Source organism: Centropristis striata, chromosome 20 (genome assembly GCF_030273125.1).
Source record: "Centropristis striata isolate RG_2023a ecotype Rhode Island chromosome 20, C.striata_1.0, whole genome shotgun sequence".
NCBI lineage: Eukaryota > Metazoa > Chordata > Actinopteri > Perciformes > Serranidae > Centropristis > Centropristis striata.
The window spans coordinates 29,547,118-29,574,264 of record NC_081536.1 but is presented as its reverse complement, the minus strand read 5'-3'; the positions used below and the strand labels follow the sequence as shown (position 1 = coordinate 29,574,264).

Genomic DNA, 27,147 nt, shown 5'->3' with positions numbered 1-27,147 from the left:
TTGCTAACTAGACTGAGGGAGACTCTTTCTGGCTGGCCACACCAGCAGGAAAGAAAAAAAAAATATATATATATATATATATAAAAGGGCCAGAAATAAAAACCATGGCACCCCTGAATAAATAAAGACAGGCGAGTGAGAAGAGGTAGAGTTAAATCCCCTGGTCCTTTGGCTCAACATTGTTGCTGCGGATTTGTTAGTCAGAGAGCTACCACAATACCCAAAGAGAGAGAAAAACATAAAACAGACTATTGGCAAATAGTCATCAAAACTATCATTCGATTTTTTCTTCTTTTTCCTACCAAACTGAGAAAGTAATCATATTGAGCATCATATACACTGCAAAAAAAGAAAAGTTGGGTGAACTCAAACTTTCAAGGCAACAAACTTCAGTAAAATTTTAAGTTGGACAATTAAAGTAAATATTTTAAGTTTTGTTTTTGAGTTTGCTCAACTCTGAATTCAGATTTTTGTCAACTCAACTGTAAGTTGTACTAACTAATAATTTTACATTGTAATAACTTTTAATCCTTACTTCTGCTAACTTCTGCAATGTGCTGAATTGGCACGATTGTAACGCTGCTATGAAATGTCAGCTAATGTTGCGACCACAATTTTGAGTTAGCATTGATACGCTAATGGCTACTCTTGTAGCTGTAACAAGCAGCGCCGCTAGCATCAGTTAGCCACTAGCATCAGTTTGTCGCTAGCATCAGTTAGCCGCTAGCTTTCGCTATTGAATTTCACCGCTTTCCCGCATTTTACAACAAAGAAATAAGAGTTATCAGAACTATTGTCCCTTGTTGTGAACCCCAACTTAAAGATATAAGTAACAACAACTCACAAACTTGTTTTTGAGCAGACAACTGGCTTCCTTTGTTGTGCTAACTTACATTATTGCCCTAAATGTCAATAATTTATATTTCCAAGTTTTACCAACTTAAATCACTGTTTTAGGCCAAAAAATACAAGTTGGCTTTTTTTGCAGTGTACTTTTAAAACCCAACGCCTTGGCCTCTTGCCATGTTCTGAAAATATTATCTTAGCTCTCTGACTAATTTACTGGTTAGCTGAGCACTAACGATTGAATGCCTGACTATGTTGCTCAAAGCAGTGAGCACTGATTTCTGTGCATGTGCGCGCACACACGTGCACGTCCTGGTGTGTGTGAGACAGAAGGAACAGTCCTTATGACTCACACTGAGCCCTTTCCCTGTCTGCATCCGTCCCCGCAGGTTGACAAACACAAGCGTCGCACACCGACAGCGCTAAACAGCGCTCTGGGGGACAATCCACGCTTGTTTTACAACTGCTCTGGAATGGCACTTGATGCTTGAGTTATGACTCTTCAGAGAAAATCATTGCAAAAAGGATCAAGTTTCATCTCACAAATAAAAATGATTAATTTTGTGACAAATAATGCCACAAACCGGCTAAATTCATCCCCATTAAATGTCTGGATTGATCACACTTTTACAACCTGATTTGTCTCAATTTGTTGTAAACACAAATTGAATCAGATTATGCATTGATCCTGTGCCTCGGGTGAAATTTGTCATTCTTTTGTTAATGAGGATAAATTAATGTTTAACAGCATACCAATTGAAGCACAATGCATCCTCGATTTGTTCCTTTATGGTGAATTTTAGAAGCACGGCATTTACTTTCTAGTCTTTAGTCACTTAAGAGCCTTACTTAGAAAGTGCATCAATTCATAAAATATTCATACAAAGGGTTTGATTCCAAAAAGACTGAATCCTACCTGAGTACCCCTTATATAAATAACTCTAAATGTTATTTTGCAGGCAAAGTACTAAACACACTTCATAGTTTTACTGCACGGTCATACCAGCTGTTATTGAAATCAAGTGCGGATGCCATATTGTTTGATGGTCCATATCTTTCCTTTAGAGAACTCATTGCCACACGATTAAGCAGCAGAGATCAACCCGCTTCTCTCTCTCCTCTAAACTTTAACACACACATTAACATGCACAGACAGTGTGTTCAAGGCCATCCCTGTGTACTTCGCAAACCTTCGCGCTCTTTAACAGCTAGGCTTGTCCACAGATTACGTCGTCATAGCGACGGCAGCAACCCCCCTCCCTCGTCTCCGACTCCTGGTCCGCCTACACCTCGCTCTCTCTCTCTCCTGCTCTCTCTCTGTTCTGCCTCTCTCGTCCTGCTTCCCCTCCTCTCTTTCATGTTATGTGTTGTGTTGTGGACGTCAGTTGACTTTTGATTTGATTGCACAGTGAATGATGTACCGAAAACTGCAAACCATAGCCTGGAGTGGGTAACTCAGTGCATTCCTCTGAGGAAACACTTATCCTGCCGCTTTCAATAGAATTCCTTAATGTCAAGGGTAGGGCTGCACAATTAATCAAATTTTAATCGTGATCACGATTTTGACCGCCACGAGTAAATTAAGCTGATCGTCGGCGAAATTGTGTATTGTGTGACGTAGTACTCGACACCACAAGAACAACGTGCCATTTGTAAAAGCCTGCAAAGCAGTGTTGCCAACTTAGCGGCTTTGTTGCTATAGCGACTTTTCAGACCCCCTTAGCGACTATTCTTCAATGGCGACAAATCCATCGACTTTTTCTGGTGTTATTGGAGACTCGTTCTTACTCGAGGGGGCTGGAGGCTTGTTAACAAGAGCACAGTCCTCCTGCAGGAGTCTCTCCCAGCTGCAGAGCCAGAAGGGATGTTAACCTCTTAGCGTCCAGTCTGCAAATTGCTAATAGGCTAACAGTTAGCTCTGTAGCAGTAGTGTGTATGTGCTGCTGCTGCAGGAGGTGATCTCTGTTTGCTTACAACAAGCACTGACACTCTGTGACACACTAAAAACTGTTCCTATTGTTTGTTTAAAAGTAGTGCATTAAAATACAGATGTTTAATGGTGATTAATAATCGTGCAGCCCTACTCGGGGAGTGGGGGGTTTACGGAAACCTAGTTAGCACAGGTAGTTTTCTGCTGCAGAAACCTTTCTGTTTGGCCATAAAATATGTCCTTTCAGTCCACTTTCTCCAAGAAAACAAACAAAAAACAATCTTACGGCAATATCCATCCATCCATCCATTTTCCTCCGCTTATCTGGGATCGGGTCGCGGGGGCAGCAGGCTAAACAGGGCATTCCAGGCGTCCCTCTCCCCAGCCACAACGTCCAGCTCCTCCTGGGGGACCCCGAGGCGTTCCCAGGCCAGGAGAGAGATATAATCCCTCCACCGTGTTCTGGGTCTTCCCCGGGGCCTCCTACCAGTATCCTACCCTATATCTATACGGCAACAGTATAACTTAAATTATACGTTATGCATCCATGCAGCTCCAATTATGCATTGCATAGCATTTCACAGCAACCAGTTTACTGAACGCATAAATTGCTATTTCCTCTGCAACCAGAGTTCTTCCAGCATTCTGTTGTGTTGTGTTCATGTAGTATGTCTTGTGTGCATTTGTAAACATTAAGATTTAATGCGTTTGAATCCACATGCATCATTGCATGTCATGTTCAACTTTGTCCTTATATGTTCTGTTTAGAGTCTCACTTACATTGCTGAGCTAAAACCTGCCCCTTGTTACCATCCACACACACACACACACACACACACACACACACACACACACACACACACTCTCTTCTTCACACACACACACACACACACACACACACACACGAACACACACATACTGCACGCGAACGGATGCATACTTGTACCCCAGGGGAGGCAAAACAGGCTCTTTGATAAACAGGTCGGGTGGAAGTCCTACGGTTAGATTTTGGGAAGACGTTGTTCTGGGACTTAATTAGTAAAGGGCCCCACATTTGAACAGGCTAAGTGCCCATGAGCTCTACTCTCAAATCTGGGACAACTAAGGCATACACACAATCTCACACACACAATGGAAACACATGCAATCACACATACATACAGACACACACACAGAGACACACACACCCATCCTTGTTCTTCTATCTTTGTGTGGACCCTTCATTGACGTAATGCATTTCCTAGCTCCTTACCCTAACATTAACCATCACAACAACCTAATCCTTATTATAACCTTAGCTGGAAAAGTCTTCAAAATGCCCTTAGAAAAGTCTGGAAAATGCCCCTGGAAAAGTCTTGAAAATGCCCCTGGAAAAGTATTGAAAATGCACCTGGAAAAGTCTTGAAAATGCACCTGGAAAAGTCTTGAAAATGCACCAGGAAAGTCTTGAAAATGCATCTACAAAAGTCTTGAAAAGTGCTTGACCTCGACTGTGTTAAAGTCACATCATGTTACTGAATGTAAAATTCAGAAGTCAGACTTTCTGTTTTCTTCCAGTAATACTAATAAGACACCAAGTCCTAACCCTCAAACAGGCCCAAAAGAAGTGAGAACAGGCCAAAATGTCCCCACTTTCCAAACATGTCCTCACTCTGTTTGTGAACACAAAATGAATAAAGTTGACACATTCCCAGAGGCAAGCGAGCCACACACTTTTCAGAGTTACTTTGCAAAGAGTGATTCATGCTCAATAGACACATTTTTGATGGTGAAGAAACCTCTAAACTAAAGGGCTTATCTTAGATTCATTCATCACTTATTTCTATACACAAATTGCCACACTGAACATGCATAACTTAACAAATGTATTCACATCTAGTACTCCTTTTACTATTTCTCAGAAAGAACACATAAAAAACAACAACCTCTGGTTCGAGCACACAACAAAACACACAATATCATTCAGATATGCTAGAGTTCATATTGAAGTTTTCTTTAAACATTGTTTTAAACTGAATAAGTCCAATCCCAAGTGTCCAACAGAGTCTCATCTCAGCAAGATGCTAGGCAGCCATATCACAAACCACTCTCAGCCACACCCTGAACACAACTCTTAGATGCTCTTAGAAAGCAGAAAATCAAAGAGCAGGAAGAAACAGAAAACATTAAAAGCAGAAGGGGCACGGAAGAGGAAGAGGAGGCTTTTAACTTCACTTACTTGCAGTGCTTGTGAGGCCCACTGAGCGTCTCGATGACGAAGCATTCGCCGCCGTTCAGGCAGTAGGCCAGGTCCTTCTCGTGACACTGCTTGAAATGCTCCGAGTGCAGCGGAGGGACAGTTGGAGATGCTGCAGGACAAACAAAGAAACTCTTGTTAGTCACAATCGACCCATAAATATTTATTTTTTTAATTGATGCATTTGCTCTCCAAGAATCAGGCTTAGCGACAGCTTTAATTCATCTCGCTGCCTTCTCGCTGCCTGTTACTTCTCAAACTTTATTATCGTCTCTTTATTCAACAATTCTGCAAATAAATCACATTATCCCAAATTGTAGCAGGACAAACAAATACAAGTCAGTTTCTCAGCAGAGGCTACTTACTCTCCACCCAAGGATCCATAACAAGTATCTGCCCCTGCCTTATAACATGCTGCACATTGTGGATAATACCAACACACTATTGTTTGTTCAGACCTGCAATGTCACCAGCAAAAGATGGATGGAGGATGGGTAATAATCTGTCCTGCTGTGATTAATACTCTGTGGTCACAGTAGTGCTGTTGGAGAGCTTGACTTCTCCCAGCGATTTATCACAACATGCATGGCTGATTGTGGACAGTACACACTTTGGAGGGAATCTGCTCAGCGTACCTTAATGGATGATCTTATCATTGAAATTAATAAGTGAAGCGCCGGTTGCTTAAGAGGAAATATGGAAATGCTAAAGCAACCTGATGTCTATAACAGTGAAACAATAGTGCAATTAATGGCATTCTGGGCATTTTTTTTTTTTTTTTGCGCTTGTTGGGGATAATTTATAAAACAAGAAAGATAAATGAAAATGTAGAGATTGCAGAGAGTTCATGGGCAGTCATCCATCAGCAGTGTTTTGAAAGCCTGAGATGCAGTTGGTCGGGGCATGGCTTTCAGACGTGTGAAGAAATCAGATCTGCACCACAGATGATGTTCTTATTAAAAAGCAGACCAGACTGCTGACAGTTTCTTTTGTGCTTACAAATGAAAAATGAGTCTGCTAAGGGCTCTCATTAGCCGAGCCTCGGCTATGTTTTTTAAAATAGCGGGATGAACAGTGATGAGCCAGAACTTTACGCTTCAGTGATTAAAACTCGGTTGTACTCATAGGATGCTGTTATTACCACAAGTATACTGATTGCTGTATTAGGTCGTCCTTTAATGGCGCGTGGAAAATACATCCAAATGAACTGAAGATTTCTCAATCAAGAGATAATGAGAGATTAATAATAAGCAGTGTTTAGGGGGGAATGGATGGCTGAGGAGAGGCGAGTTATGAGTATGGCCTCAGATCCCTTAATCAGCACTATGAGTTGTGTGTGTGGGGTGGTGCTGGGAAGGCTAGGTGGTGATAGGGCTCCGGGGAACCAACACAACCCTTGGTAATTGGCTGTTGGGGGACAAGTTTCCATGTGAGAGGCAGAGTTAGGTCAGGGTTTGAGTCAGCGGTGAGAAAAGGTTTTATTATTAGGGGAGGGTGTCAACAGGTTATTATTATGACAAGATGATTTTAATCAAAGTGGTAGCTTGTAAAGGTTCATTTAAACCAGGGGTTCCCAAAGTGTGGTGCATGCACCCCTGGGGGTGCGCAAGATGAAAAATTTAATGGCGGTCTGATAATTACTCAATTACATTTTTTCCCCACACAATAAAGACGTGTAAATAAACATTTCCTTTGTAAAATGTAAAATCAAAAACTGTAATATTAATTAATTAATAAATGCAGGCTATTCAAAATGCGTAGAAGAAGTTATCTTCTTCCATTTTTCCAACCCGTGTTATGATAACTGGGTTGTGTTTTAGCTCCACGCTCATTTAAACTTGCTGCAATTTTTCTTCAACGCGGCTCAAAATATTATAACATTTTCCCAACTTATCTGATTTCTGCCTCTGAAAAACTGCTAAACCATGACAGTAAAAGACCGTAAAATGATAAATGAGTTAATTCAGTTTCAGTAACAATGAAACACCGTAAATGAATATATCAGCAAAAACAGTATTTTTTACAGTTATTTTTTGAAAAATACATTACTCTACTGTAAAATACACTGGCACTGTATTTGTAACAAAAATATACTGTAATATATATACAAGCAATCACTAATTTTTGCATTTTACACCATATCTCAACATATTTTAACATTTAATGGTAAAATCTTTAATTTATGCAGCATTTATAAAGTATTTTCTGGTCAATTATATGGCAGAACAGTGTTTCTTTTTGATGGAAAAACTTTTTATTTATACAGTAAAAAAAATGGAATAAAATGGCGATCTTAAATGTGAAATCAACAGTGCCAATATCTTTTTACCGTACCTTTTATTTGTCTTTTTATCTCTAACTCTGTTTTGGATTGAGTTTTTATTACTATTTTATTCTATTTTATTTTATTGTTTTTACTGTTTTTAGTGTTTTATTGTTTTCATTGTTTTTATTGTTTTTATTTATACCTATTTGTGTATGATTTTTTCTATTTTAATAACTGTACAGCACTTTGGTCAACTGAGGTTGTTTTTAAATGTGCTCTATAAATAAACTTTGACTTGACTATTAAAAAAAGTTCCACCATATTTATTACGGTAATGTTCTGGCAACCATAGCTGCGGTTTTTTTACTGTAAAAACAACTTTTTTTTTTTTTACAGTGTCCAGGAACTTGATGTAGTTGCAGGCTAAAGTGCAGGTTTGATACAAAATGAAACACGTTAATGATTACTATCCGGCTTTGCTTTCACTGAACTGTCGACTATTAGCCTTGTTTTCCTCTCTGTGCGGTGACATGTGCAGTGGAGCTGCTGAGTGACAGGCCAGGCTGTGTGGTCCGTGCGTCATGCTGCCTGTGCTCGCTCCAGACATTTCCACCTTCATTCTGCTATCAGAATCCGAGTTGCCAGCTTCTTTAGAACTGTGTGAAACTGACAGTTTGCCTCCTGTCACAGAACAATTAATACCGAACAATCCTGCACTAATCCCAACCACGATAAAGCTGCACCACGAGTATATTAATAAGTGATTTAAAAGATGTTTTGCATAATCATCTAACATCAATAATTTTCTTAACAGCTCACCAATGCCCTTGGTTTAAGTATATATATTATGCAAACATGGGAACTAGTGCCAGACGGGGAATTACAAAATCAGCTTAGCATGACAAAATTATAGCGTGAACATGGATTCTGCGACAATGCCAGTTAATGATTGCATTAACTGGCACCTCAGCTCAACCTTTTTAAAGCTTTACTTTGCTGTTCACATGGATTCACAAGGACATAATGAGATTAAAGTCAATTTGAAGGAAGCATTGTCTTCTTTAGAACAGCTGCCAACTAGAGACAGAAAGAGAGGAAACTTATAACAGAGTGGAGGGAACTCATAATACAACAATGCCATGTGGTATGTTCTGACATGATACATTTGGCTTGCAGTGGCAAACATTCTGCACACAGAGACACTCAAACAAAGGACAGAATTACAAAGCACTGCTGTGTCTTTTTTAGCACTTGCTCTGCAACACAACTCGATTTTTTTCAAACATAAAGGATTTCCCTCCAGACATGATTTCATGCTTGGACTGGGCTGTGATGTTTTCTCAGTCCTGGCGATAAGTGACAGAAGCGTCATTTGTCGTCCTGTCCCTTTTTGTTTTTTGTTGACAGAGTTGTCACAATGCACTGTAGGTTGTTTAGCTTAACACTCGTCACCTGTCAGCTCAGACGCAGTACGCACTCAAAGAATTGTGTCATTCTAAGAGGGAACGCCAGAGACGGCTGAAAAAAATCTTTTCAGTCAGCTGAAAATATCACTGCAAGTTTGAAAACATTGCTCACAGAAGGCAGACGTCAATCTCTGCAGAAGAAAACAGTCCAATTTACTCCGCCCCACTGTGAAGAGAGGGAGCGGGAGAGGCACAGCAAGGATCAATAAACCATCGGGCGCTGGATAACACAACCCTCCACTTCAATCTCTCTTTTCCTTCTTGGTCTCCCTTTCTCTACGCACAGGAAGGAAATGAGGACGCAAAAAGGAATCTGCTGATTTTCACCTTTGCATCAAGACGCACCGCTTGCTTGTAGTGGTGGAAAGGCAGAAGCCATTTATGTAACTCCTAATAATTGAATGATAAAAAAAGATCAATCAGAGCCCCTTTCTGAGCTTCCAACAGTAACGCTGAAGTCTTTCGAAGACTTTCAAAGAGCTGAATATGCAAAGGAGATCAACAGTGAGATGAATCCAATCACCAGTGGGTGCAGGTGATGCAGTATTCATGATTTAATTATTGTTGTTCCATTTTGTAAATCCAGATCAGCAGGGGAATATGCAGACGGAATCTGAGCATTTACAGATTTAAATTCGGAGACCTGACAGTGTAACCCCGTTTCCTCGAGGACTAGCCTTCTCAGATTGCCAGATGGGCTGTAACCAGGCAGCAATCTCCGTGTCTGAGCATGGAGGCCAACCAGGAAGTGCCTTAAGCCTGCAATCCACCGAAAATTCCAGCAGGGGGTGCTAAGTTTGGCTGCAAAAAAAAAATCTGCCCATTCATTTCAGTGCAAAATTTGAAAACTTCTCACTTGATTTATTACCTCAGAAAATGTTTTCAGGACAACACTATGGTCTCAATCGCTAGTTAAAAATGATCTTCAAGACAATTTGATGTCAATAGTTCTAATAATGGCCCCATTTAGAAGAAAATAGAAGATAAAGAATCGTATGATTTGGGGCGGGGCTACCTTTGATTGACAGGTCACTGACAAGGCGAGCCGTCATCAGGAGAGAAGCAGAACAATGTGTATCCATGGCAACGTGTCAATAAAGTTATGTATAACGTTATATAGATAGAAAAGAGGACGTTTAGCGGTTTGGTCTCATAACTTTGACCCTTTCACTGTATTTTCACTTAATGACAGTTTATTTGAACGTTTTGTTCATTAAAATGTCTTGTTCAGCGTTTGGTTGGACTAACAGACACTCCAAGGAGTCGCTGCTCAGTTTTCTGAGGTCAGTAACAAACATTTTGTTTTTGTTTTTTGCTAGCCAAAACTAACATCCCAGTTAATGCTCCAGTTAATGCTAACATGAATTAGCAGCAGCTTCTCTCAGTCAGGTTGAGGTGTAGAGAGGCTGTAGTCAGTGATCAGATCCCTCTCCTCCTCCACAGTCCAGATATGGTCTGCTCCGCGTATCGGAAACAAGATGGCGACGCAAGATGGCGACGAGTGTAACGATGAAATCGAGGCTTCCAACAGGCCACAAACCAATGGATGACGTCACGGTGACTTTGTCCATTATTTATATACATTCTATGGCTGTAACAGGGCCCAGGCTGACCCTCCTGGGTCCCTGCTGGGTCCCACCTCTATGATGTAGCATTAAAGCAGGGGTTTGAGGTGTGCATGCTAACTGCTAGATTTAAAGCTTTGGTCAATGTTAGAACAACACCACAAAAAACCTTTTCTGTAACCCCTGCAAATGAATCTATTTAATTCACTGAGGTTCTCAGTTTCTTGATATTTGTCAAACGGTTTGTTTTTAGCAATGCTCTGGTATCAACATTGAGAAAAGCATTGTTTTTTTAATGCTATTTCTGTAAATCATTTAGGTGTCCCTGGAGACCTGATGTCTGTGTACAGTGAGAGTATTAAATTTTTTTATGGATACAAGTGAAAGTGGTTAATGGCGCAGCACACGGTGTCACGTTTAGTGCAGAGAAAATATTTTCTGTGATACTGGAGTGCTTTGATGACAGTAAATGTTGAACTTCTCCAGATTCAATTTTGTCCATTGAACACAACTGAGAGAACAGGAGATGGAAGCATACACAGTATGCAACAAATCCCATTAAGAATCCCCTTGCAGTAAACTATAAAAGAAGAAAAATACAAAAGAAATACATTTAAAGTACCAGTCTTCATCTACTCCTATGTTGGCTATTCCTTCAGAATACACCAACGTTTTTTGGCAGATGCAGCAGCATAAACACATCTTTCTCCTGAAATGGCTATCAATGGGTCCTGAGGTGTCTGGTCAGCAAATACTATATCAAGCAAGTCAAAAATGTATGTTCAAAATGATCTAGGAGAAGACACTTGAGATGATTGGCACTAACCCTCGACAGCTCCTGGAACATGCAGCCGTTTGCCTCCAGTCCGTTTTGGAAACCATGTGAAAAGTCAAGAAGATTTTCAATTGAATCTCTTAATGGACTTCTTAGAAGATATTTCCACGGATTTCATTGCCAATTCCCATTTCCAGGTATTGTTAGACAGAAAAATAACTTATCCTGTCATATTGAACAATGGTCTCTCTGTGGTTATACCTTTCTTAGAGCTTTTTGCAAATTAAATTGAGCTTCAAACCAAAGAAAATGGCTTTAGAAAAACTAACCTTTCTCTGTCCCCTTTCACAGAGAATTTGAATAAATTAGTGTTTAAATATGCTTAGTGCAGAAAGTACTGCAGTTGGTTAAAATGTGAAGATTTCTTCAGTCTGGCCAGAACTGAACGTCTGCAAATTGTTCCCAATGAAAACATGAAGCTTTTCTTTGCTGGCATTGCATTTCTTTACCGAAATTAATTAGCTTCAAATGGCTAGTTCAGCAAAAAGTGCTTAAGCACAATTCAAGTCATATTTTATCAAGAGCTAACCGTTACACAAAACACTGATGAGGCACTAATCTGTAAAACTGTTGATACAGTGAACATGTTGCACAGAGAGCAGAGGGAAAATGTTACAATATTTGTATCATAATTATGAGATATTTCACATCTTCCCTCTCTGTCTTCCAGTCACTGACGTTCCTCTATCCTGTCTTTCCTACTACATGTGTGTGTACCATTACACAGCTGTGTTTGAGGGGCTAAAGCATGACAGTCCCATGGGCAGGCCTGTAATGGCGTCCTTCACGGTTGACATTCCCCCAGAGTGGCAGATCGACAGGCAGCCGGCCAGGCAGCCATGCTAACTGATAGCGAAGGTCTCTGGCAGGCTGGTGCTGGCCCGCCTGATTATTGATTGGCCTTGAGAGCAGGAATAAAGACCAGAGGCACAGGGACTCGAGAAGAAAGGATACAAGCGAAAAAGGGTGACATGGTGTTTTTTGGTGCAGAAAGGAGGCTTATTAGCTGCAGCAGGTGGTAGGTGTTTGAGATGTAAGTGGTGGTGTAGCAGAGGGGGAGCAGTTCACAAACACAGAACAGAGCCATTTAACCCAAAACTCAAACAGGCAACAGTTTGTAAGTCAACAGTTTAAAGAGTTCTGGTGGTGCTTTCCTCAACTCAAGTGCAAGCATCAGTCAAGGAAGAACTTTAAAATCAAAGGACAAAAAGTTCTACTGCAGTGCTTGCATGCAACAAATGTATATGCATACACACAGTATGCAAGCTAGATGACAAATGTGAAAAAATATAAAGAGATTCAGGCTTAAAAGTAAAGGATGAAACCAGGGCTCAAATTCACACTGCAAAAAATGGGTGTTTAAAAACAAGATAAAAGCACTACATCTGAGGGAAATGACCTTGCTAATTTCACTTGAAAAGATTGTTAAGTCAAGATTGTTAAATCTAGAAATAAGCATGTTGAATGCTTAAAATCAGAAAATAACTGTTAAAACAAGATAAATTATCTAAATTATCTGGGGTTCCATGGTGTAATGGTGAGCACTCTGGACTTTGAATCCAGTGATCCGAGTTCAAATCTCGGTGGAACCTTACGTGTTATCCCAAACTATGGTCTTAACCCTGCTAACATTGTCCAAATCATCTCAAGTGGGCAGTGTTCCAATTTGTCTGTCACTAGCACTTATTGATGCACTAATAGCTCTTATTACACTATACCTTGATTGTTTGTCTTAACTCTTCCTTTAAGTCACTTTGGATAAAAGCGTCTGCTAAATGTAAATGTAAATGTAACACTTCTAAATCTAAAGTTTTTTTTATCTTGGTAAGAACCAAATAATTTGCAGTGCACTCTGCTGGGGCCAGTTCATCACTGCTTGCAGCTTTAATTTATCTTGTTTTAAGAGTTAATTTCTTATTTTACTTAATTTAAGAAATTGTCAATTGAAATGATCTGTCCATGCAGCAAGATAATTTCCCTCAGATTTAGGGTTTTTATCTTGTTTTTAGACACACCTTTTTTGCAGTGCATCCAGAACAAACGTGGGACAGCATTTTTATTTGGATCTTTCTTGGTGCATGGGATCATTGATATCAATTTAAATTTCTTCCATTGCTTACGTTATGCATCTAGGTTTCAGTGCATCATAGGTAACAGTTGACCTCACCTGACAGCAAATGGAAAATGGAGTTTAGGAACGTTAGCTAGCAATAAACTGTGGCTGAATGGATCAATTTCTTTCCTGATTAACTTACTGGCTGCTCCCTCTCTCTCTCTCTCAGACTGTATTTGAGGAGGGGTGAGACTGTCATGGAGAATTGATGGAGTTAATTGAGGGAGACAAATGTTTCATATGAAATAACTGGAGGTGACATGTCTACCTGTCCTCGTAAAGTCACATCTAAGCTTTTACTGGGTGGTCATTTAATGGACCACGGCATGGAAGCCAGTGGTGTGTGACTTTTAGTACCGTGGTATAAGATTAAACAGATTTAAAATACCCATTGTAATGTCATGGCATTTTATTATTCAAACACTTTTTAAATATATTTCTGCTGAATTAATGTATATACAACCAAGCGTGAAAAAAGTCCAATTGTGCCACTGGTTCTTACAGTGGTTGCAGACTGTGCCTGTGGTGTAATAATTGAAACTGTGAAGCTGATATTTAGATTATGTTCATGCTCCACATTTGAAACCGATGAGATAATTTATTTATTTAATGCCCGGGCTGTGGGCTTAATTGGTAGCACACAGCGTAAGCCATCTGATGGGGCACACTGGAGCCATTTACGAACAAACCATCCGAGAGGCGCTAGGAACCCGTGCACAGAGCCTCAGATGGTTCTAATCCTCAAACAGATGTTTTATCCATGCAAGTGTTCACATCTTTTTCTCTCCAGAAATTATAAATATATCACTAGACAGGGTTTGCACTGTGCAAGAATATGTACTGTAAGTGTTATCTCTAATAAAGCTCATACTGAGGCTCTCTCTGACAGCCAATATAAATGTCTGAGGAGGGAGCAAAACTTTGGGAATGGGAATTGGGAATTTTGGCAAAGTGGGAAACTTTCCATTGGAATTAACAGGAATTTATGTGAATAAACTGGGACTTTACAAAAATTGAAGGTTGGCTCTTAACAGGGAACTTAAATATAGTTGGGGAAAATACATTTTAGCATAATCTTTTATATTTAAGACAAAAATAACCAGATTTCATGCAAGTACACTTAAATATCTGCTATTCCTCAATCACATGCACATTGGATGGGGGGAAAAATCGATACACCTTAGTCTCACTGTATTTTGCGGGGCAATATTATATCAATTCATGGCTGTAAAGTATCGATATTTAGCATTCCTTAGCATGGAATATACTGAGATACTGGCATCATATGAAACTAGAAGATCTAAGGGATCTATAGGTACCATGTGCATCAGGATATCATGTCAGGAAGTTAAATTAATGCTGCAAAATTGGGCTTTTTTATGCTTCATTTATAAAAATTAAGATTAAAGTTTTTGAAAGTTTGATAAAATGCTGCAGTTGTTGCCGTCCATACATGTTTGATATCAGTTCAGTTCAGTTTGACTGGATACTTTGTTGGTCAGTCTGTGGGTTTGACTATCATTGTGAAAAATAAAAAGACTGAAGGTAGATGAATAGACTGAGAACTTCCTGATTTAATTACATTTTTTTGGACACAACATTCAGTTAAACAGTTAAATCACAATGTATCGTATCGCAATAATACCGTATTGTGACTCAAGTATCGGGTTAAAATCGTTTTGTGGGCCTCTGCTGATTCCCACCTCTAATGCACATAGCACACTGCTTACTGCAGGGCTGATGAGGCCACGCCCCCTCCATGCACTGTGCATTCCTCCATCACATGGTTTGGAGGCAGAGGGGCTCTTTTCATTTAACATTTTGAATGGGACTTTTTCGGTACATCTCACAGACAGACTGGCCTGTATTTGACCTCCAGGGGACCGCAGTACTGGACAGAAAAAAGGACTGCCGGGGAAAGAAATTAGAATTGGGAAGCCTGATGTTGACTTGACTGCTGCTGCCACCATCACACTGCACAAAAGAGAGTGCTGCTAGAAATCTCTATACCACTTCCTGTTCCTGGTTGGGATCCTGTTCACCTGCCCTGCTTATGACAAAGGGACTAGAGGACAATTTGCACATTTATGCTGTTCTTTAAACTCGAAAATAATTGAAAACCTGCAGTTGATTCTTCATTTCAGAAGTGTAAGACGTGTCAAAGCACCAGTGCAGATTGTTTTCTGTGCACGCCTGCTCAAGATGCTCATTACCACTTTACAATGCACCACTGTCCCATTTACCAGTTTCAACACTCCAGAGAGGCAGTAATTTTATCACATTTGCTGCTTGAATTGGTACTGCACCAAGACAGCACCCTGGCTCCTGCAACTTGAGTACTTCTGCTGTCTGGAAGGCTTATTCCTCTGTGCTGGGAGCATCAAATGACGTGACGTGATGCGCTAGAAAAGGAGTCTGTGTATGTTGCAGTTTAAAGTAAAGTCAATCTCATGTGACATTTTTTTTAACCCATAAGAACCCATGGTGACACCCGTGTGACAACTCATTAAATCCCTAAGAGACGTATACTGTGTGACTGGAAACAGAAATATGTAAAAGTAGCTAATTTTAAAAGCTTATTTTTTGTTACTAGGCTAAGTTTAAACCCATTTAACAATTCTAATCCATTAATAGTTGTGTCCTGTGTTGCATTTAACTTGTTCTGACCATATTTCCTGAACAAATTAAAGTCACAATTTTGATAAATGTTATGGAGATGCAAAATAAAAAGGCAAATTTGTGTCTCTGTAAGCAGAAAACGTGTCTAGTTTTTTTTTTCTATTTTAAAATAAGAAATATCATAAACATAAATACCATAAACGCCCAATGTAACGTATATGTCATATCACAGAAATTTGACATTTAGGGGTAGTATTTTTTTTTTTAAAAACATCAGAAATGTGTTCTATGTGTCCACTGTTCTATGTGGAAACACATCCTTTAAGGATAAGTGGGTCTGGGTTCTTATGGGTTAAAAAGTGCAGTATACCAACTGTGCACTATCTCCCAACAGTCACTGTCTATTGAATGTAGAGATGTACAGAAATCTCTCCATCAATGCTCTGTTGGCTATGAAAACATTTTAAATGGAAAACAAACAAACACATGTACTGTAATCAAACATAAAGCTGAAATAGAAGTTGGTCTGGAAACACCCGAGTTGCCTACTGACGAAGCAGAGCATTACTGTTCTATCTCCTTTCCTTTCATGAAGGATGATGCTGTGTGTCCTCAGCAGACAGAGATAGGAAACCAAAGCCTGAAGCGCCTTTTCTTAGCATTTAAAGAATTCTACAAGCTTTTATCATGGCTGCCAGTTAGATACTTCTGGGTCAGTTCACTCAGTTTGGAGCCTCCCTAATCAAAAAAGACTCTTCGAATGCACCCTAGGCATGCTCAGCAAACAATCCCTCAGTAAATAAAAGGTCAGAAAACACATATTCCTTCTGTGCTGGTCCATCTGTTTTCCATCCCGTTCTGCCTGTCTTTCCTTTTTTTTCCTTCCACTTACTGCTCCAGTATATTTTTATGTCCCAGCCCGTCTGCAGCCCACCATTGCAACAGCAGGGTCACAAGCAATTTCCTCTTTTGAAAGCAAGGGCGCCTCGTCATTCTTTTTAACAGAACAAAGAGCTGAAACACACATGCGTAGATATCTATGAGTGCAACACATGCATTCCCAGTTAGCATCTGTTGTATACATCTAAAGGAATTAACATCTCTGTGTATGTAAGTGAGTGGAAGAAACAAAAAAACACATCATACTACAGCTGAGAGAATATATCATCAAACGCTACCAGGAGCACATCATACTGTGTGTTAGAAGTGTTATTTTCCCCTGTGTCTATAAAACAGGTTGTGGTGAGAACAGACAGCTTTTCACATAATGTGCACACAGCACAGCACAGTGTGTGCAGTTATATCATGTTATTGTAGTGTGATGAGGTTTTATATTTTGTGATTTAAAATTTAATCTTCTCACGCAGCATTTCCACGATGACTTACTTGTTTAATACTGAAATCAATTTCAGAATTTTGTTGAGTTTGGTAAACAGCAACCTGGTCTCACAGGAGTCTGTGAAATAGCCACGGATTTGCTTAACTCAAAATCCGTGGAATAGCCACGGAATCACTCAAATTTCTGTGAAACTGACACGGATTTCGCTACAATGCAAGTTAATGACTGGTATTTTTTCCTATTGGTTTGCTCCAAGTCACGTGACTTTCAAGGTTCCGGTGGTCAGAACAAAAAACATGGCGGACAGTTCTCTCATTTTTAGTGAAAAAATCAATATTTTGACTTTGTTTCTGCATAAAAATGGATTTTGATCACATTTCTAGCGAGAAATATATGTTTTATTTTCGAAATATTCCCTCAGTGAATGTACATAATCACTTTGTGGCGAAGATCTCGCCAGAAAAAGACGATCCGCTGGGTTTTATTTTGAAATTGTTTTATTTTGTTATCTACCGGATGTGCTGTGCGATCTCGTTGAATCGTGCTTCACTGTAAATGGCCCGGACTCTGCTCTCCTGTTTTAGTTAAAATATCTTCATGAAACAAACATTGTTGTCTTTTTTTAGCATAGATAATATACATGCAGTATAATTATTTATTAGACAGTGTGTGATATTCAATATATTGAGTAGAAATAGGTTTTCACAACCCTAATACGGAAGAACTACAAAACGTTTACTGATGTCGACATAAGTACTGAAGAGAGGTCTAGGGAGTTGTAGTTTTTTTTAATAAAACAGGGTTTCCCCTAAAATTGGAAGTTGGAAATACTTAATTAGTGGCTTTCCAGGGGTTTGAGGGGATGTCAATCACATTTTCGGTATCAGACTTTTAATATATCTTGTTAAATGGGGGATTTTTTTATTTTTTCAGCATATCCTAAAGCTCCCCCACTCCCACCCCTTAGTGACTATGCTCACATTATAGTCCATGTCAACACCTTTCTATAACAGTAGGTCTCATGTCTGTAACCCTTTTTGTCTCTTAGTTATAATCATTTAAATATGCCCCAGGGTTAAGGTTCAAAGGTCAATATCTCAAAGCAAGAATATTATAGAACCTTGAAATTGATATATGTTACTCTCCAGGCCAATACCTTCCCGGTGATGTATTTGGTTTAGCTCTATGACAAAGTTTTATTTTTTCACATCTCGCACTCGGAGCACTCAAAGGGCTGTGGGAATCTAAGTCTGTTAGGGCAGATTTCCAAGGTTTGAAAAAAATAAAACTTTGTCATACATCTAAACCAAATGGCAATACAAAAAAAAAAAAAAACCTCACATCTACTCATGTTAAGCTGAGTAGTTTTTGCTGTCATTTTCAAGAAAAAAAATGCAGTAATGTGCAAAAGTCTTAGGCAGGTGTGGAAAAAAATGCTGAGAAGAAGTGTTGCAAAGGTTTGAAGGCTAAGGGTCAATATGTGTCAATATATGCGAAGCATTTCAGAGATGGAGAGAAAATGTTGCCAATAGTTTAACCTGCTTACTTTAGCAAAATGCACCTGTGACCTCAAAGTTAGTTAGCACAAGGCTAAATTATAACGCTTTCTCTCCATCTCTTCGCAGATATTGGCATATCTTTGCATCTGTAGCTACAGCCTTGAATCACAGTAGGGAGAGAAAGTTGCCTCATATTGCTGTACTAATATAAAGAATAACGCTTCATTTAGAAAATGTTAGAGAGTAGTTCAGACCTTGTATGTAAGACTTCCTGTAATTGCATCCCTGGTGCATGAGAAAGATACGTGTCTTTTGCACTATGCTGGCAACTTCCACCTCCGTGGAGGAGTTTGTGATGAGGGAGTGGGAGGTGCTGTGAGCCTTTGTGTGTGCTTCTCCTCCTCATGAAGCTTCTTACCATCGTGTGCAAAGAAAGCACAAGAATTCATGTTTTAACTCATATATTTAACGAAATCAAGGGCAGAAAAAAGAGGCCCCTCTATGACATAATGCATTCTCAAGCCCCTAACTCAAACCTAACCTAACTAGAGCTGCAACAATTATTTGATTAATCCAACAATAACCGATTATTAAATAAATAGTCAACTATTTTGATAATCGAGTAATTGGTTTGAGTAGTTTTTTAAAGATAATAAGTCCAAATTCTCTGATTTCAGCTTCTGGTTTCTTTCTTCCTTTATGATATGAACTGAGTATCTCTTTGGTTTGTGGACAAAACAAGATATTTTGAGGACGTTATCTTGTGGTTCGGGAAACACTGATTGATGTTTTCCAACATTTTATTGACCAAACAACTAATCGATTAATCATTTAAATAACCTACAGATTAATCAATATTATAAATAATCCTTAGTTGCAACCCTAAACCTAACCTACACCTCATTCTTACCTTAACCCTTTATAGGGCACTCTTGGAAAATGTCAACCCTGAAGTGTTTTTGGAGGATATTACAAGACTTTTTGCAAAATGTTAGCCATTTTATATTGCAAATCGAGGTCAATTGAGTCATTATTATTATATTTATTAAAGTCTCTTTCCCACAGCAACCCTAAATAGAAAATAACACATAATTTGCATCCATCACCACTTTATCTTTTACCTTTAAACTGTTTTATTATCTTTTTAGGCTATTTATTACATATGCGTAATGTTTGAATGTCTTTTTTTAAAGCACCTTATATACGAGAAGCACACGTACATTTAGTTGTATACTTTTTTAATACAATGACAATAAAGGAAAGCTTGAATCTTGTGTGATTTACTGATTGGTCAGATGCCACAGTGTCACTATCTGTGATGTAGAAATCCATGTGGTCCTATGAGCTCACGGAGAGAGAGGAGACCTGTTATAGATGTCCGCTCAAGTTACCAAATATGGTTCTTTGCCTGATAAAGGCAAAAAAATATTAAAACCAACCAAACAATCAGTTGAAGCAGTAAGCAACAGTCAAAATGTCCCCACAATGCACAAATGTCTTCACTATGATGGTCCTTTAAAACGGAAATAGATTTTTACAAGAAGAGCCCACCCCCCTCCACCACTGATTCACTGTGACACCGCCATTCATCCCATTGCTCAAATTCCATTTCTCGTTACAGTTCTCGTCTCCTCACCCAGAGAAACCATGACTGTTTTTTTTTTTTGAAGCAGGGTTGTAGCTGCACTGTCAAACACAAGGTGGCTATGGTAGTGTGAGGATATCATTATTGCACAGCATGATCCAATAAAGATAACAGCACCTCTCTCTCTTTCTCTTCCTCTCTCTCTCTCTCTCTGCAGCTGTCCAATAACTTTACAGCAAATCACCTTCACAGATACAGCGGATCTGAGATAAGAGCACCAGTCTGTGATGTGCTGTCTTTTTAAAGATCTCCTTTTTGAAACACCGATTGCAAATTGTTTTTGATTTAATTTAACAGGTACTGTGCCAAATAAAAAACAGATGAAAAACTCAAGTTAAGAAGCTGGGAAAAGCTGCAAGCGAAAGGTTTTGGAAATAAACATTTTTATCAAAATTTTCCTGCCACAAAAGACTGCTGCTCATGCTCTATCGAGGGAAAGTCGTGAGAGTGAAACAATGAGCCCCCATTGCAGGGAGGCGGCCTGGCTGTCCGCTTTTAGAACGAGGCTTCGTTCTTAACGCCTTGCAGGGAGATGTGTCTCTATATTCAGATCAATGGGAGACAGACAGCATGGCCGAGCTGGTCAATAGAGCGAGGGATGGGTAGGAGAGGAAGAAAAGCAAGGGGACGAGGGGTTGGGAGGGTTAGGGAAAGAAGATGAGAGAGAGGAGATGGGATTTACGGGAATGATCCCCCTGTTGAGTAAAGGTGCAGCAGCTGTCCAATTCAATCCAAATGCTCGTGTGTGTGTGCCTGCATGTGTGTGTTTTCTTACATTTGTGTGTGTATGCATGTGGGCATCTGTATGTGTGTGCATTTCAATCTGTCTGTGTGGACTCAGGGGTGTTGCACACAGGCAGCAGAGTTAAGCAATGGCAGCCACTGCATTGCAGATATTTGGCCCGGTGTGGCATGGCACAGATAGATGTGTGAACAGGCCTCTGTGCTCTGACTGTAGAGCCAAACAAAAACAAAATGTCAGTGTGTCAAGATAGCTCTGCGGTCAACAACATGCTAATCACGGAAATCTGATACCACCCCGTTTTCTCCTCCTCTATCGCTCACTTTCTCCGCGCACACACCGACTGGAACACGCACATAAAACACACTCCAGTGGCTCGTTTTAAGCGCACCTGCTCTGTGCAGATAGGCCCGCTATACCGCTGCTAATCTGTCTGCGCGTCAGTCAGCCCAGCCCGGCCCATAAAGTCTCCCCACTCCTTCCTGTTCTCGGCTCAGATCGTATTCGCGGGGCACCTCCAGGGTTCGCCAAATAAATAGCGCTAAGTATCGGGCCTCGTCTCGTCCCCTGGCCATCTGGCTCTATAGTGGAGAAATTCATTACTCTCCAGGTGATAGCTCCAGCCCGCTCTCTCTGGATTGGCTTTGTATCCCTGCAGGCTCCATACTGACACTGGAGATTATAATCACAAACTGGCTGCTAATGTGAATGTGAATGCTGCTACCACTGCTGCTGCTCATGTGAATACTCATGCTCTGCTAGTGTTATGACTAACATTTCTTCTAGTATTGCAGCAACACATACTCACACTACAGTACAATGCTGTTGAAGATACCAACTCTTGATTACTTTGCATCTGCAACCACAATTAATATTAATATCTTTATCAAATCAAATCATTTCCGCCATCGTACCTACTGCTTTTTGGGGTATATAAATAAAGATTATGAACTTATTTGCTCCCTGTAATGATAATTTTACACAAGTGTTTGTTACAGCATGATGGGTCTTGTCAGTAAGGGATTGGATCATTGGGAAAGTATTCAGGTCAAGTGACTCTCACCATGACTGATTCTGCAGATGAAGACACTTCATTGTGTTCTACATCCTTCTGGATCATTTTCTACTCTTGCCTGCTACCTACCATCCTCCGATTTATTTCTCTTCATTAGTTATTAGAATGCAAATATTGTCTAAATTTTACGTGCTACTTTCCAAGAAACCAAAGCTTAAATGTTGCAATCTCTACTCAGACAGCAGATTTACACCAGACGGTAACCTCCGGGTCTGAGCAGGGAGGCAAACCAGGAAGTGCCTTAAGCTGTATTCTACCGAAAATTCCAGCAGGGGGCGCTGAGCAAAAACATTTCTGTCCATCCATTTCAATGCAAAATGAGAAAACTTCTAACTTGATTTATTACCTCAGAATATTTTAGGACAACACTATAGTCTCAATCACTAGAAAAAAAAATCTTCTTCAAGACAATCTGATGTTAATAGTTCAAATAATGGCCCCATTTAGAAGAAAATAGAAGATAAAGAATTGTATGATTTGGGGCGTGGCTACCTTTCATTGACAGGTCACTAACCAGGCAATCCATGGCAACGTGTCAATAAAGTTATATATAGCGTTATATAGATAGAAAAGACGACGTTTAGCGGTTTGGTCTCATAACTTTGACCCTTTCACTGTATTTTCACTTAATGACAGTTTATTCGAACGTTTTGTTCAGTAAAAATGTCTTGTTCAGCATTTGGTTGGACTAACAGATACTCCAAGGAGTCGCTGTTCAGTTTTCTGAGGTAAGTAACGAACATTTTGTTTTTGTTTTTTGCTAGCCAAAGCTAACATCCCAGTTAATGCTCCAGTTAATGCTAACATGAATTAGCAGCAGCTTCTCTCAGTCAGGTTGAGGTGTAGAGAGGCTGTAGTCAGTGATCAGATCCCTCTCCTCCTCCACAGTCCAGATATGGTCTGCTCCCCGTATCGGAAACAAGATGGCGACGAGTGTAACGCTGAACTCGATGCTTCCAACGGGCCACAAACCAACGGGTGACGTCACGGTGACTACGTCCATTATTTATTTACAGACTATGATTTACACCAACAATTCTGTGACTTCCTGTGTGAACCTTGAGCTCTGTCATGCTTTTTGCTAATTTGATTCTTCCATATAGCATTCAAGATATAATCACCTGCAGTAATAATGTGGGGACTTAATGGATACCACTGTAATTATAACCGTTTGTTCAAGCCGGTCTCATGTGGTCACCGCCATCTCCTCCCGTGTCAACTAAGCACTTAAAGGTAATTGTCCGTCTGCATTCTCTCATGGATTTCTTAATGTATATAAAGCATCTTGCATCAGTTGTGCTGTGCAGATATTGTAGCACTTGAGCTGGCAAAATCCAGGTAAACTTAATGTCCACAACTCACATTCATATGCAACATTCTCTTATGACACAAAGATAAAAATATGAGGGGATTTATTCCCCAAACCACTCATAAAAACTCAGCACTCTGTCACTATACTTTCCACCAGCTCAGTCACATTATAGCAATATCTCTTCATCATGTCAACTGGCAGCACAAGATGCTGTGCATGTACCTATAATAAGACTATATATATGCTGGCACAGTCCACACCTCTGTTCTATCTGGCAGCTTAATCTCAATAATGTTTACATTTATTTAGTGAACTCTTTACAGCATGTAGCCACATTTCACACTTTTTGGCCACGGCACCAGGTGGTAAAATACTTTGGAAACAACCAGCCGTGTCACTTACACATCTGTTGTTTTCTCTATTTGTCAGTTTAAATGCTGTCATAGTTTAAGCACGGTTTAGATATTTCATGTCTAATCAGGCTGTTTCTCTTTAATAGGTTTATGAATAATGTACGGATCAAACGGTAAATAGCTACAGGTTAATGATCAGAAAGGGCTGTGGAAGTGCTCTAAAATGTGACCTCACTTTCCTTCTGTTGCAAGATATATTTCCTGTCCCACTTTTAAATTCCTCCATTAATCAAACCCTTAAATGCTTATTTAGGATTTTGAATTAGCATACTACTGTGAAAGCCAATAAGATAGTCAGAGTCCTTGGAAAAATAATATAAAGACCTAGAATATTCATACATTCTGAAAGCTGGTTGGATTTTTACTTGACATTTACAGGGGGATTTAATAGGATCCTCAATCAAATTGTACATGAGAACTATTGGAACTTCTAATGTGATTTCATGGGATATTCTGACAAAAATGAAGAGGTTATTGCTCCCAAAGGAGAAAGAAAATCCAACAATTGATCACCTGATGTGCAGCTCATGGGATATGAGTGCAACATGCAACATGGAAGGAAAAGCAGCACATTCACATTGTTAAATGACTGTAAGTTCATTTTACCACTACATCAGCAACTATGATCCCTCCGAGTAAACCACTTAACCTGTAATTGTTGCAGTGGAGCTGCAGTTGAGCCAACAATTGAGAAGTGAGGTGACACTGGGCAGCTCGAGGTTCAGAGTCTGTCTGATGATGAAAAGGAGCAGCTTTGCTCAGCAAACATTTTCTATTAAAGTCATCAAGATTCTTCTCTTTCAACAACTAGCTTTTTATACAAACTTCTTATCTGCCCTTCACATGAGTACCCTCAGTTTTCTAGGATGCACAACTTCTTTTTGTGTTTGCACTTCAGATAGTCATGTCTCTGGGGATGCAGACATGGGTGTTTCTACTTTCCAAACACTTTCTCTGTTTAGTGCAGGGGTAAGCAGAATTTTGAGAATCCTATTTTTCTTCTGATAATCATTCTATTCATCAAGTTTTTCTCAAGCTCATTAGGCAGACCTCTAGACAAAGTTAGGTCAGAAGTGTGTCAGATTACCAAATACAGCTCTGAACTATTTATATACCATCCAGCCTCTGCAACTCATAAATCAGCTCAACAGTCAAGGATACGCAGAGAGTCTGCGGGTTTTTTTTTCCTGAGACAAACTGAAATTTTCAAGAAGCTTTCAATCTGTAATCCACAAACAGCAAGGCACAGATCTGTGGGCACTCTGCCACATGTCTACCCACACACACACAGTGATCAGTTTGTCAACCCCCCACCACCACGCCAACATAGAATGCAGAGTGAGTTTCTTAATTAAGTCGAGAAGAAGCTATTACTTTTGGGACAGACTTGATTGTCCTCGCTCTGTGGCACCGATGGCTCTGGGCTTCTAATCACATCATACAACGAGAGAGAGAGAGAGAGAGAGAGAGAAAGAAAGAGAGAGAGAGAGAAAGAGAGAGAGAAAGAAAGAGAGAGAGAGAGAGAGAGAGAGAGAGAGAAAGAAAGAGCGAGAGACGGAGAGCTTGACTGCATCTTTAATATGTCCCGTAATCTGTCCAAGCAATTACATTAATGGCATTTGTTGCACAGCAGAGCACATATAAGGAACAGACATACACAACAGCAGCAGTAGGCAGGCTACTCATGATCAATTCATGCTGCCCACCCTGTAATATAATTACTTCCGAAAATTGTGATGTTCGATTTTTTTATATTTCTGGTTTAAATCATTTGTCAACATTTATGCGTTTCCTACAAAACATTTTTGCAGAATTAATTTAATGATATCCTACAAGTGCGACATGTGACATTGCTGACACGTGACTGGAATACACTGTCGACTCGTGTCCACCACTGTTGTACTTTACGTCACGACCGTCATTTTAAACACCACAGTTGCTGTTTTGTAGCACATAGTAAATGCTCTTAAATGGTTCGTTTCAGGCACCAAAACCACTTGTTAAGGTTAAGCACCAAAACCACTTTCCTAAGGATAGGAAAAAGGAACAGGGTTAGGGTTAAAAAAACACTACTTCCAGTCATACTGTAACTTCCAACAACGCATTACAAATAATAGTCTCCTGGTTGAAAGACCAGGGGGCAGTGTTGCCAACTTAGCAACTGTGTCGCTATATTCAGCGACTTTTTAGACCCCCTTAGCGACTATTTTTCCAAAAAGCGACCAACAACAAATCTGCGGGTGCTGCCAACGGCCCCTCCCTCTTCCCATAGCACTCACAAGCGGCACAGTCCTCCTGCAGCAGTCTCTCCCAGCTGCAGTCAGAGCCGGAGGGGATGTTAACCCCTCTGCATCCATTCTGCAAATCGCACATGCATGAAGTCGCTGCTGTCTGGTTTACAGTCAGAATGTCTGTTTTGGTTCACTTTTGCCGGTCCAAACATCGGAAAAAGGAGGGGGGTTGGAATTGTGACAGAATATGTTTATCTAAATGTTTAGAACTGCATTTTGGACATATTAAGGGTGTTTTTTACTCACTTTTTGTCTTTTCCACAAAATTATTCCTCTCTCCTACAGCGTCAATTACAAATATATGCACATGGTAAATTATGCATGTTATAAATTATGACATCATTTAGCGACTTCTAGTGACTTTTAGGACAACCAATAGCTACTTTCCTTACTGAGGAGTTGGCCACACTGTTAGGGGGTTAACCCATCTGTCCTTCAGACAGGTGGTTAACATGGTTTTGAACATGATGCTGCTTCTTCACTGAACAAAATCTTTCAAAACAATAAAAATTTAAAAGTTTAATGAGAAAATATTTAGCTCCCGATTAGCTGTGTTCCTCTTTATATCACTTTTGGGCAGAATAACTGCACAACAAGCTAACAAACACACAAGGTTGACATATTATCATCTTGAAGTTGCTTTTAGCAAACAGTTGGCTACATGAGCATTGCTCATCCAATGTGATTTTTTTTTTTTCAGTTCTAATCTGATCTCCACCCTCTCCTGGGAAACATAATATGGCTCCATACACGGCAGCAAGATGTTCCAATTTCTTCACCAACTAGTCACTAAATGAGTCTATCTGCTGTCAGTAAAAACAGCTGCTCACTGCTGCTAAATGAAGCCTGGTGATCTCGGGGAGTTCCCACCTTTAACCTGAGCAGAGGTGTAATCACATTAAGTGATAACACCTGTGTAGGTGTATAGAGCACAATAATTGGTCCAGCTTTGGTT

At 39.9% G+C, this 27,147-nt stretch overlaps 1 protein-coding gene and 1 non-coding gene across 2 annotated transcripts in view; one reads left to right on the top strand and one right to left on the bottom strand.

Annotated features, from left to right (window-relative positions):
- The window catches only part of LOC131993429 (pro-neuregulin-3, membrane-bound isoform), a 495,301-nt gene that overhangs the window by 191,915 nt on the left and 276,239 nt on the right, over positions 1-27,147 (bottom strand). The window contains exon 2 of the mRNA XM_059359337.1: positions 4,995-5,124. Within this exon, the coding sequence (XP_059215320.1) occupies positions 4,995-5,124 (130 nt within the window). The remainder of the gene's footprint in view (positions 1-4,994; positions 5,125-27,147) is intronic.
- Positions 12,665-12,736, top strand: trnaq-uug (transfer RNA glutamine (anticodon UUG)). Its single transcript has one exon. It is a non-coding gene; the product is annotated as a tRNA-Gln (tRNA).